The sequence below is a fragment of the Aedes aegypti genome, chromosome 2 (genome assembly GCF_002204515.2).
Source record: "Aedes aegypti strain LVP_AGWG chromosome 2, AaegL5.0 Primary Assembly, whole genome shotgun sequence".
Classification (NCBI taxonomy): domain Eukaryota; kingdom Metazoa; phylum Arthropoda; class Insecta; order Diptera; family Culicidae; genus Aedes; species Aedes aegypti.
The window spans coordinates 75,979,286-75,992,126 of NC_035108.1; the positions used below are offsets into that span (position 1 = coordinate 75,979,286).

General features: G+C 39.3%; 1 protein-coding gene across 1 annotated transcript; it reads right to left on the minus strand.

Moving 5' to 3' along the window:
* Window positions 1–300: 300 nt before the first annotated feature.
* LOC110675665 (differentially expressed in FDCP 8 homolog) lies at window positions 301–11,707 on the minus strand. The gene is made up of 5 exons (XM_021841255.1): window positions 10,580–11,707; window positions 10,341–10,505; window positions 1,473–1,517; window positions 940–1,409; window positions 301–669 (listed from the first exon to the last, which is right to left on the minus strand). Exons 1-5 carry the CDS (start codon window positions 11,250–11,252, stop codon window positions 454–456), a joined length of 1,569 nt encoding a protein of 522 aa, XP_021696947.1. The 5' UTR covers window positions 11,253–11,707; the 3' UTR covers window positions 301–453.
* Between the last annotated feature and the right edge of the window lie 1,134 nt (window positions 11,708–12,841).

The window sequence follows — 12,841 nt, forward strand, 5'->3', positions numbered from 1 at the left end:
GCTGCTTCTTGAAAATGCCTGGTCGGAGCTCGGGAACGTAAAGGTTAAGGTCTCCGAAAATACTTTCTAGATGTAGCAGACTCAAGGTGGTCACAGTGGCCAGCTTCAGGTCTCACGGAAGCTTTCAGAAATGAGACAAGTGTGCCTTCTATTCAAATATAACAGAACTGACATCGGTCATCACACTGATTTTTGCGAGTTGTTTGAATTTTCAGGTCGAAAACGACATGGAGCCCTAATTTGTTGCTTATTGTTAGGGACTAAGGAAGGTTTGAAATGAAGTGATATACTTATGAATAATACAATTTTGTACAGTGTAGTATATTTCAAAAACAATTTCGTGCACGCTTCTATTCAGTAGCTTTGGTAAAGGTAACATGGCCAAAAGTGCAAACTGCTGGTGTATCGAAAGCGTTTCCAGTGACGTCCAATGCAGTGAACATTTACAGATCTCTAGTTTCCGTTGGCGGCATCCAGGATTTCGTTACGCATCTGCTGCTCGCGAATCCGAAGACGCCTACATTTGAGACAACTCCGGTTTTTCCGAGCGTGGCATGATCGGTGCGAAATCGAATTACAGCGGGTGCAAGCGATGGCAGTCTCGTCGAATGGGAACAGTATCTCGTCATTGTTGCAAACTTCACATATATAGGCTTTGCCCGAGCAAATCTGTAAAAGGAACGGTGGTTATAACGGGTGGTCTGGGTGACATAACGCCATTTTGCATAAAGGACCAAAGATTCGTCATGAAGTTCCTCCAGACTTTTCTCTACGAATTTCCCCAGCATTTAATATAGGAATTACTCCTTACCAACTCCGTAAATAGCCGTTATGCCAAACGACCAATATGTCAAATGGTCATTAAGCCTAACGACGTTATCCCAAATGGTCCACTCTCGGTTAAAGCTAAGCCATCACCAAAAAGGTCACTATACTCACCACACAATTCCTAATGTGTCGCTCGAAGACCACGAGCACCTTGCGCAGAAAGTCCAGCAGCGTCCCGTTCTCCACTCCGACCAGATCCGCCACGCTGTACATGTCCACGGTCTGCATCAGGTGCCGTCTGTCTCCGATGTTTTCCCGAACCAGCCGCAGCTCGTCAGCGATCCGACAAACCATCAGATACCGTCGCATTTGGGTCAGTTTTTGGCGCATCCCTTTAACCACTCCCAGCTTGAGGGCCACCAGCTGGAACAAGCGTGGATTACGTTGTTCCAGGTTGATGAGCGGTCTGTCGTACAAGAGTCGAATCTGCTGCAGCGATGCTCGGCCGACCTTACGCGGTACAAAGTCCCAGTTGTTCATGACCCGGGCAGGAATGATGCTGGTGTCGTTCCAGTGGCAGGCCGGGCAGTAGTATAGCCCCGAGTAGTCACATAAGCGGGGCACGGTTGCGTTGAGCTTTTCTGGACACAATTAGACAAGGGATAGGATGGTTTTTGCGAATCATAGTTTAAGTCGTCACTTACCTGCTTTAAGCTCTACTCCGAAGCAGCCGAATGTTGTGGAGATATCTGATTGAACAAAAAAAAATGGTTTAGTTCAATGGTTAAGCGAGATTGCATGCAATCAATCTGTTTCCCAAGCACAGACATCTTTTCAATATATTAAAATAATAATGAGTTGTACCAATTTAGCCTCCAACAAAGCTAAGCTTCTCCAGGCTTCTAGGAAAAGCTTTCTCTCAGCTCACGACAGAAAAGTTTTTCCAGCTTCTAGAAGAAGCTTTTCCAGCTTCTGGAAGAAGCATTTAAACAGCTTCTGAAAGAAGCATTTAAACAGCTTCTGGAAGAAGCATTTAAACAGCTTCTGGAAAAGCTTTCAATCAGCTTCTGGAAGAAGCTTTATAATAGCTTCTGAATAGCTCCTGGGATTAGTTTTTGAACAGCTTTTGGAAGTAGCTTTTGAACAGCTTCTGGAAGAAGCTTTTCCAGTTTCTGGAAGAAGTTTTTCCAGCTCCTGGAAGAAGTTTTTCCAGCTCCTGGAAGAAGTTTTCCCAGCTCCTGGTGGAATCTTTTCCAGCTCCTGGTGGAATCTTTTCCAGCTTCTGGAAGAAGCTTTTCCAACTGCTGATAGAAGCTTTTCCAGCCTCTGGAAGAAACTCTTCCAGCTTCTGGAAGAAACTCTTCCAGCTTCTGGAAGAAAGTTTTCCAGCTTTTAAGTAAAGCTTTCCAAGCTACTAAGAAAAGCTTTTCCAGCTTCTAAGAGAAGCTTTTCCAGCTTCTAAGAAAAGGTTGTTCAGCTTCTAAGAGTAGCTTTTCCAGCTTCTAGGAGATGCTTTTCCAGCTTCTAGGAGAAGCTTTTCCAGCTTCTAGGAGAAGCTTTTCCAGCTTCTAGGAGAAGCTTTTCCAGCTTCTAGGAGAAGCTTTTCCAGCTTCTAGGAGAAGCTTTTCCAGCTTCTAGGAGAAGCTTTTCCAGCTTCTAGGACAAGCTTTTCCAGCTTCTAGAAAAAGTTTCTCAAAGCTTCTGGAAAAAGCTTTCCACAGTTTCTGGAAGAGGGTTTTCCACGGTTTTCGAATAGCTTCTAGAAGAAGCTTTTAAACAGTTTCTGGAAGAAGCTTTTGAACAGCTTCTGGAAGAAGATTTCAGACAGCTTATGTATGAAGCTTTTCCATAACTTGTGAATTTAGCTTTTCAACAGCATCTAGATGAAGCTTCTGGAAAAAGCTTTTTCTGTTTTTGGAAGAAGCTTTTCCAGCTCCTGGAAGAGGCTTTTCCAGCTTTTGAAAGAAGTTTTTTCAGCTACTGAAAGAAGCCTTTCCAGCTTCTGGAAGAAGCTTTTCCAGCTCCTGGAAGAAGCTTTCCAGCTCGTGGAAGAAGCTTTTCCAGCTCCTGGAAGAAGTTTTTCCAGCTCCTGGAAGAAGTTTTTCCAGCTCCTGGAAGAAGTTTTCCCAGCTCCTGGTGGAATCTTTTCCAGCTCCTGGAAGAAGCTTTTCCAGCTCCTGGAAGAGGCTTTTCTAGCTCCTAGAAAAAGCTTTTCCAGCTTCTGGAAGAGGCTTTTCCAGCTCCTGGAAGAGGCTTTTCCAGCTTCTGGAAGAGGCTTTTCTAGCTTCTGGAAGAGGCTTTCCCAGCTTCTGGAAGAAGTTTTCCCAGCTTCTGGACGAGGCTTTTCCAGCTTCTGGATTAGTTTTTCCAGCTTCTGGAAGAAGCTTTTCCAGCTCCAGCTTTTCAAACTTCTGTTCTGGAGGAAATTTGAGAAGCTTTTCCAGCTTTTGGAAGAAGCTTCTTCACCTTATGGTAGAAGCTTCTTCAGCTTTTGGAAGTTTCTGTAGCTTTTCCAGCTTCTAAGAGAAGCTTTCCAGCTTCCAAGATAAACTTTTCCAGCTTCTAAGAGAAGCTTTAACAGCTTCTTAGAGAAGCTTTTACAACTTCTAAGTGAATCTTTCACTGCTTCTAAGAGAATCTTTCATAGCTTCTAAGAGAATCTTTCACAGCTTCTAAATGAAGCTTTCACAGCTTCTAAGTGAAGCTTTCACAGCATCTAAGTGAAGCTTTCACAGCTTCTAAAATAAGCTTTCACAGCTTTTTCAGCTTCTAAGAGAAGTTCTCACAGCTTCTAAAAGAAGCTTTCACATCTTCTAAAAGAAGCTTTCACAGCTTCTAAGAGAAGCTTTAAAAGCTTCTAAGAGAAGCTTCACAGCTTCCAAGGGAAGCTTTCACAGCTTCTAAGGGAAGCTTTCACAGCTTCTAAGGGAAGGTTTCACAGCTTCTAAGAGAAGCTTTCACAACTTCTAAGGGAAGCTGTCACAGCTTCTAAGGGAAGCTTTCACAGCTTCTAAGGGAAGCTTTCACAGCTTCTAAGGGAAGCTTTCACAGCTTCTAAGAGAAGCTTTTGCAGCTTCTAAGAGAAGCTTTTCCAGCTTTTAAGGAGAAGCTTCCCCAGCTTCTAAGTAGGTGCTCTTCTAGACTCTTAAAAGAAACTTTTTAGCCTCTTGAAGAAGCTTCTAAGGCTTTACCAGCTTTTGTAAGAAGTTTCTGTAAGAAAAAGCATTTTCAGCTTTTAAGAAAAAATCTCTCATAAGAAGCTTCTCAAGCTTTTTAGAAAAAGCTTTTCCAGCTTCTTAGAAACTACTACAGTTTCTTAAAAGAAACTTCTCCAGTTTTTAAGGGGAGGCTTCTCCAGCTTGCAAAAGGAAGCTTATTTGGCTTCTTAGAAGAAGCTTCGCGAGCTTCTAGGAGAAAGCTTCTTCAATTTTTAATGGGAAGCTTCTCAAACTTCTAAGAAGAATCTTATAAGAGAAGTTTTTCCAGCTTCTAAGAAGAAGCATTTCCAGCTTCTAAGAATAACAGGGTGTCGACTACCTGGAAAAACCTGGAAAGTCAGGGAATGTCATGGAATTCAATTTTTGTTCTTGAAAGTCAGGGAATTTCACTTGAGGTCAGGGAAAATATCAATACTACAATATCGTGCAACCTCGTCCACTGCTGAATAGTTCGATGATGAGGCTTCCATTTCGTCGCACCAATTATGGATTGAGCAATGCTGTTCATGATTTGCAACGTGTTTTTAATCGAGTGGCGTCGATCTTCGATTTCCACCTGACACGAAATATGCTTCGCCGTAAATTGTCTAGTCTTTTCGCTGGCCGGAGGAACTGAAGACTTATTTTAAGTTTGAAATGTTTTACGATCTTGACTTTTTTATATTCAATGTTTTGTCACGTTTATTTTGTTATATACCATGTATTATTGTTTTTATTTTTAATATCATTGGGACTATACATAGTCTGTTGATGTAAACCTAAATAAATAAATACCAAAAGAGTCTGCAAAATTTTCGATCAGGTTAAGTCAACAATACAATAGTTATTAATCATGATATATACATCCAATACGATATATCGAAAATAATCTAAATTTCAAAAACTTCACCATTAAAAAAATGCTCTTCTTTATCTTAATAGAGTAAACTGAACTTTACCGCGTCCTCAGAATTCAAATTTTCTGAAATAAAAAGCACTACCGAACAACCTCTTCGAAATTGGCGTGAAGTGCTTCAACAATTTTGTTTTCTAAAGTTTCCTAGATCAACTCGTTTCCTAGTTTCGCGCATTTTGGTCAAAATCTTGAAAAAAAAATAGAGTTCACTCCATCTGATCATGTAAATCGTTACAAGTTACAAAATATCAATGAAATACTGGCAAAACTTGAATAGAAAAAACATAAGGATTCTTGTATTTAAGTCAAGGTGAATAAACGCCGTATCTTTAAAGTTCAAGAGCATACATCTGGCGAATCAAACATTAGTTTATTCTAAAAAAAAGACAGGTTGGTTACTCGCTGGGGGTAATCAATCGAACAATTATTCAGCTCTGAACATTGTAAAAGTTTTCTAGATTTGTGCTCCTGATGATGGTACATATTTTCGGTTGAATATTTTGGACAGTTTTACTTTTGTTATATTTGATGTAAAATTGCAACATGAGAAAATAAATGAATAAACTAAAATTTTGTTGAAAACAGGTATGTTTCAGATGTAAGGGTATGGACAGGATGCTTTCTGATTTTTTCATGTTTCTTGAAACATTTTTTTTCAGATGATACCGCCTTAATCAGGATTTTTATCAGGAGATTTTATATACATGAGTCCAGTTTTTTTTTTCTAATAATATACCCAGGAAATTCTCCAGAACTTCTGAGGATTCCTTTCAAAATTCCTCGATTTTTCTTTGGGAATCCAGAATACCACTGAAAAGCAGACATTTCAGGAATATTCTTTGAAATAATATGCTTGATAATCTATTGACATTTTGTGAGATTACTTGGAGATACTCATAGGAGAATTCTTAGAGGAGTTCCTCGAACCATTGCTGGAGGCACAACAAATTCAAGAGGTACATCAGAAAACTTATTATTAGCGCATTATTCAATCCCTGAATGCATTTCGTTAAGATGATTATAAAACGAAGCCAAACCTCGAAAGCCTAGAAAACCAAACAGCGCTCTGAGCTGAAAATTTGATCATTTGATCATCACCAGAATGCAACCAATCCATCAAACTTTCAACGCAAATGATTCTCAGGTTCTCTTAATCTGTGAACTGGAAAATTCTAAGCTTGACTTCCTTTATCGCATAAGGAATATTCAGATAAATTCCTAGGGGAGAAAACCTAGGCGTAATTCATATCGGAATCTCAAAATATTAACTTAAATAAATTATATGTAACGAATCATCGCGAATTATTCAAAGTATTCCAAGAAAAAAAAAAAATGAAAACATTTTGAAAAAAAAATCTATTTGATTCCTGAAAATGTCTTTAGAAGTATTCCTGAAATAATCCTAGCAATTCCAAATGTAAAAATTCAAGACTGAAGGACATTTTCTGGCATTTTTTAGGGAAACCTGGAGATGAAGAGCTTCTAGGGGAAATCTAAGAAGAGTTCATGGAGAAGTATTGAAGGAATATCTGGAAAAATGTGTTAAAGAATTTCAAAAGGAATTTCCGAGAAATCTACATGTAATTCTTTGAAGCAATTCTCCAAGATAGTTCTTTGCCAATGACTAGAATTTTATATGGAAAAAGAAATATCCAAATTTCAGGATAACTTTCTTCCATTAAAAAAGCATGGTGGATGATCGCAATAGTGTTGCGTCATATATAAGAAAGTTATAATCAGGCATAATCAGGAAAGTATCTAAAATTTGATGAAGTTATATCTGACCCAGACAACCAGAATGTACGTATAATGAAATCATCTTTTGCGTTATGCGATGCTTTTATGTGCAAAGTTTCACGTATAAGATGTTGCGAAAAGGCCTTATACGTACAAAAGTGGAGGCGATATACGTGCATATTTTATATGATGAAAAACAACATGCAATGCGAGTGTGTAAATTTTATTGCGAACTAGTCTGTACTCTTATGCGACTTAATTTATGATAACAAAGTTGATTTGACAGCTGCTACGGATTGATCCGAATAACTTTGTACAACTATACGGGACGAGATGAAATGTACGTATGAACTCATAAAATAGCGTTTTATGCGAGGTAACTCATCGATCGAACGATATCATCCACCATGTAGTGCGGGTGTGATGAAATTTGTGTAACTAAACGACTTTGTTCGTGAACTGTTTTGCGACTTCTGGTTGTCTGGGGAGGTACTTCAGTAGCTGAGTACATCGGATTTTAAGTTTGAAAAGTAAATTGGTACTAAATTGCCCAGTTTTATCACATAAACTTGAATAAATGCTGAAGAAAGTTATCAGTAAAGTAAAAACTTTTGCACAGTTTATTCATACAACTTATAAAATAAACTGAACATAATACAAATCGTTGGATATGCAGCTTTTTTTACAAATCGTACTTATTTCGGTTCAAAATAATAAATTCAGTGGTCTGGAATTTTTCTGGAAAACAACTGGGAGGTCAGGGAAAGTCAGGGAATTTTATTTGCGAAATTGAGTCGACACCCTGAATACACTGTCCCAGACTCTAGGACAAAATTTCTACAGTTCTTAAAAGAAGGATGCTTCTTCAAATTCTTAGAAGAAGCTCCTCCAGCTTCTGGAAGAAGCTTCTGCAGCTTTTGGTAGAAGCTTTTACAGCTCCTGGAAAAAAGCTTTTTAAACTTTTGGATAGAAGCTTTTCCAACTTTTGTAGAGAAGGTATTCCAGCTTCTGTAAGAAGCTTCTATAGCTTTTGGATAACCTTCTACAACTTCTGAAGAAGATTCTTTTATAAGCTGTAGCAGCTTTTCAGTGAAGCTCTTCTAGCTTTTGGAATTAGCCATTCCTGCTTCTGAAATTAGTGATTCCAGCTTGTAAAAAAACTTTACCATCTTTTGATGAGGAAATTTTCCTGCTTCTCAAAGGAGTTTCTAGGAAATTCCAAAGGAAAGCATCGAAGAAATCTCTTGAAGAGTTTGTAGATCTCTAGAAATTTTCTGTAGCAATCTGTTGAAACGAAAGCAATAAAGATATCTCCTAAAGAAATTGCAGATCTCTATTTACAATTTTGGAAGAATGCGATGGAGCGATACTTTAAAGCAGGGGTTTTCAAATCTGTTGGCTCGCGGATCACTTTTCAAAATTGAATTATTGCGCTGAGCACCTGTTCTTTATTGCATCTCAGCCTGAGATCCGGATTTTTACACTCATAAATCGACTCTATAATTTTGAAGAAAATCTGAGGTTAGATTTATGTTGTACTTTTTTTTCATAAACATAGGAGAAGGTTTCGACCGTGATTGTTTTGTATTATTTTTGTTTTATGGCTGTAGCGGTCATGCGACTCAAAGGTAAAGGGAGTCTATAGAAGCAAATGATGGAAACGAATAGAAGCTTCGATGCTTACTTAGCTTAGCTTAGCTTAGACTGACTACACATATCAATGGTTGCTATTCCGTGATTGACCGAAGTCAGTGAAAATGCACAAAGAATCAACTAGAAGTTCGGCTGGGATTGGCCATAATCTTCTTCAATGTGCATAATTCAGTGCCTCTATTTATACAGGGTCAATAACGGCGCCGGCCACGTTTTTGCAGTCAGGTGGGATTGGGGGGAAGAATGTTAGTGTGTAACCTTTGCTATTTGGAGACCGTGTTTGCCTCTGCATCTCCACAAAGGTTACTGGGAGGGATGTTTGTTAATGGGAAGAATCGTTGGGTCACAGGATTCACTTTGATAAGCGATTAGACCATGATAAATAATGATTTGTGAGATATATACATGCTTATTTGTAAATATAATATTTTCATTTGATATGAACAATTTCTATGTAGTGAAAATTATGCCGACACTTGATGTGACGAACCATTCAAAGTTTGTTGAACAAATACCTAAATGTAACATTCCTACAGCTGTCAGGACGAAAGCATGTGTTCTTCTTCTTCTTTCTGGCGTTACGTCCTCACTGGGACAGAGCCTTCTTCTCAGCTTAGTGTTCTTATGAGCACTTCCACAGTTATTAACTAAGAGCTTACTATGCCTATGACCATTTTTGCATGCGTATATCGTGTGGCAGGTACGAAGATACTCTATGCCCTGGGAATTCGAGAAAATTTCCAACCCGAAAAGATCCTCGACTGGTGGGATTCGAACCCACGACCCTCAGCTTGGTCTTGCTGAATAGCTGTGCGTTTACCGCTACGGCTATCTGGGCCCCAGCATGTGTTATTGTTATTGTATTATTGTAGTTTCGAACCATTCAAAGTTTTTTTTAATTACAAAAATAAAGGTAAAAAGGGGTGTTCTGTTCTGAAACGAGCTCACCAATTGATCCTTTATCCTTCACTGTGCAGCCACAATCCACTCTCAGCCTCACTCGTTTGCTCGGCTATATAAAAGCACTCAGAAAAAATAGGCGCGCGACCCGAAAAGGAAAAAAAACTTGGCTTTCTTGACGCACTGCCCAGCAGCAAGCGTCAAGGTCAAAGGATCAAAAAGAACTAACCGATCTCGCCACTTTTTCACTTACTAGACCGACGCGCGACATGTTTGATCCTGCCTCCGTCGCTCGCCCCCGTAGGAGCAAGCGTCAAGGTCGATAGATCAAACAGAACTCCGAATAGAAGCTTCGATGCTTACTGACTGTAAAATGGCTTGTTCAATTTTCACCACCTAATTGAAAATTTTCAATCTTGTCAGTCCCTTGCGACGCCTATGCACCTATTCGTTTCCATCATTTGCTTCTATAGACTCCCTTTACCTTTGAGCAGCATGACCGCTACAGTCATAAAACAAAAATGTTGTACTTTTTATCAATTTTGATTTTTAATTTCGATTACTTATACTTAATATACAAAATTGAAGAGATATGCTTTTTTTGATTACACAAGCTTTTTTATTTCAGATTGAAATGGGTAAGCGATAAAGATGTGTTTCCCAATGAAAAGACTTTGTAAATATTTGAACTAGACCGACTGATTGAAAAGTCTCATATTATCTTCCTACGTTTAAAGCTTTTATAACAATCATATATAAACTTATAAACTTGTTTAACCTATCTATTTTTGTAATTAGAACTAGCCCTCGTGCGTTAAAATACACTCAAATAAAGATTTAAAAAAAAAAAAAATATTTTTGTAATCTTTTATATCTAGAGCTGATTTTCCTGTACTTATAAGAAGAGATTACCATTTAATATACTCAGAACATACGGTATATGTTTGTAAAAGTTCAAGTGTTCTACCACATTGTTAGAATATAAAACTAAAAACGGCAACACAGATTATTACCAAGATTTTTAAAGGTTGACCTAAAATGAACACAGATGAGAGTCGAAAAATATACGACAGCACTGGTTTACGTTTTAAAAACTTGCATGCAATTAATCCGTTTTCCCCCGCACGGACATCATTCGAATGTACCAAAAGCATGCCATATATACTCACTATAGCTGAGCTGCGTTCCGCACTCGGCACAGGTGTACTTCTGAAAGGCCAACCCAATCTCCGGACAGATGCATTCGATCGGTAGGGTCCGCTCGGTCGTGATTACGTGAGCACAAATCCTTATCACATTCGGTATGCACTTATGATGAGCGACAAACGAACAGTCTGCGTCGAAATAAATGGAGAGAAACGATCAACGGTCCTTATCAGATACATGTGGAAGTAATCTATTTCGTTACCGGCACACACATAGGACGCCTGGACCACGTTCCAGATAATGCCGGCGCAATGGTCACAGTGTAACTTCCGCTTAGCAGAACCATTTCGCTGCGTGACAAAGTGATGCCCTAGGATGACCTTAGTTTCCGGTGGCTCCGCATCCGGATCGGTATCCACGTCCTGAAGTTCCCGCAGGCGATGTCGCAGCTCAATCAGATGTCGCACCAACCACTTTCGCTCGATGGAATCGTCCCTACTCCGTAGAACTAGGTCCTTGCACTTCAGGATAGCTGTTTCCATTTGAGGAATGGTGACGTTTTCTTCCTGGTCCAGTACCAGTTGCCACTGCTCTTTGATGAGGGCATATGGAATTGCATGGGACCGTTCCATCAGTATGCTATCATCGTTGGATAGGAGCGAACTGGATGTCGAAGTTGTGACCAAGGCCAAGCCTTCCTCCACAACCATTTCATCCGAATCAATCTTATCGGCGATGTCATCAGCACTATTCTGATCGGGATTCTCCGTACCACTATCATCACTATTAGTCATCGATTTGCTACTGCCGATGTTATTATTATTATTGCTATCATCACTATTTGCACTGGGGACTGCCTCCTCTTTTGCAAGGAAACTAGTCACAGTACTGGGGAGATTCCAGATTCCATCTCTAAGGTTTTGCACCGCCTGCATGTTACTTCACAGCTATTACGAAACTCCGATCACCACTCGAAAGAATCGCAGTGACACTGATTGAACCCCAGAAAAGATTGACTCCTGGACAGATAGTGGGTTAGAATCAGAACCACGAACTCCTCCCTTATCAGAAAGTAATTTTTTTTTTGTTTGTACACAACACAAAGCTGGCACCATACAAGAATGAATCAACTTTTTACTAATCAATTCTACTGCTCTCTTCGAAGAGTTGAAGCGCTTTCTTCGTATTGCTCTATCTATGCTCTGCTCTCGCGCTTTCCGCGGCAGCATGGCATTTCTATGTACTTCTCTAATAGTAACAGTTTTCGCGCCATTTTCACGTAGACTCATTTTTCTGGAGAAAGCGAGAATCGCTCTCTCGAGAGAAATGTCCTGTTCAGGATAATGAAAAAGGATAAATAAGAGAGGCTCTCTTATCGTGGGCTCGTTGTACAATGTATAATGCGTTTCCATCAGGATGTTAATAACTGTTCATATTCAATGGGCCCATTCTCAAATTTCATAACGCTTAAGGGGGTGGGTGGGTGTCCTAACGTTGTCACGGCTTATACAGAAATTGAAAAGTATCAATACAAAAAGCGTGACGCGGAGGTGGGTGGGTGATAAAAACAGCCAATTTCAGCGTTATGATATATATGAAGCCCAAATGTTGATCGGCTGCGCCGAGGTAATGAGAGCTGGTAGGTTCCTAGGGTAATATGCACCACTTAAGGAAAATGTGCCGAAATGATTGGGAAATCAGAATCGTGCTTTTCGAATTTATTGTTCTATTTCCCTGTTAAGTTTTTCAAAATGTATCAAATTCTCAGAGTGTCAACAATTTGTAACGTTTCATCAATCCGCACAGTGTTTTTCTCTTTAAACTCGTTTATTTCAGAGAAATTGACAAGGTGCGTTTTTCCGGGGCAGTGCATATTGCCCGAGGAGTCCCTAGGGTAAATCGGGATAATACGCACCAACCAGGCAATACGCCCACTTCATTTTCAAGGGGTTGAGGCTTCTTTTACACGTAAATATGATTGGATAAAATAAATATCCGTGAAAAAATGATGTTTCGCATTTGGGATCTTTGAAAAGTATAAAAAATCAGTAGAAATTCCAAAAATATTGAAGATCAGGTATTTGGCGTAGAATTTTGCGTCCGATAGTATGCGTCGTTGTGAATGAAGCTCATCTTTTACTACTGTACTTATAACAAAAAAAAATCCCGGTAGACGACTGCTAATGGACCCTTTTAAGCTCATCAAGTGGTACACGGAAAATAATCCGTTGCCGGATTCATGAACAAAAAGTCATGAATTCATAAAATTTTATGTTTCATGATATCATGACTAAAAGTCATGAAATCGTGACTATTATGCAAGAATTCCTATGCTGAGGGCGTTACACAAATCTAACTGTCACTTTCTTCGCCTTAGTCAACGTGTCTCATGGCGATCGGTGATGTTTTCTAGTGAAATTATAAAAATAGTTTTGTTTTTGAAAACGTTTAAATTCCTCGGAACCTTGTCATCATATCGATGACATTCTTGGCAAAATTCCCGTGAATGTACCGTAAAAAGGGG

Coding starts and splice junctions, on each gene's coding strand:
- LOC110675665 (XM_021841255.1), bottom strand. CDS start 11,252: ATGCAGGCGGTGCAAAACCTTAGAGATGGAATCTGGAATCTCCCCAGT. Junction 10,506..10,579: donor GGCGTCCTATGTGTGTGCCG/GTAACGAAATAG, acceptor ATTTCGACGCAG/ACTGTTCGTTTGTCGCTCAT. Junction 1,518..10,340: donor CGGAACGCAGCTCAGCTATA/GTGAGTATATAT, acceptor TTGTTCAATCAG/ATATCTCCACAACATTCGGC.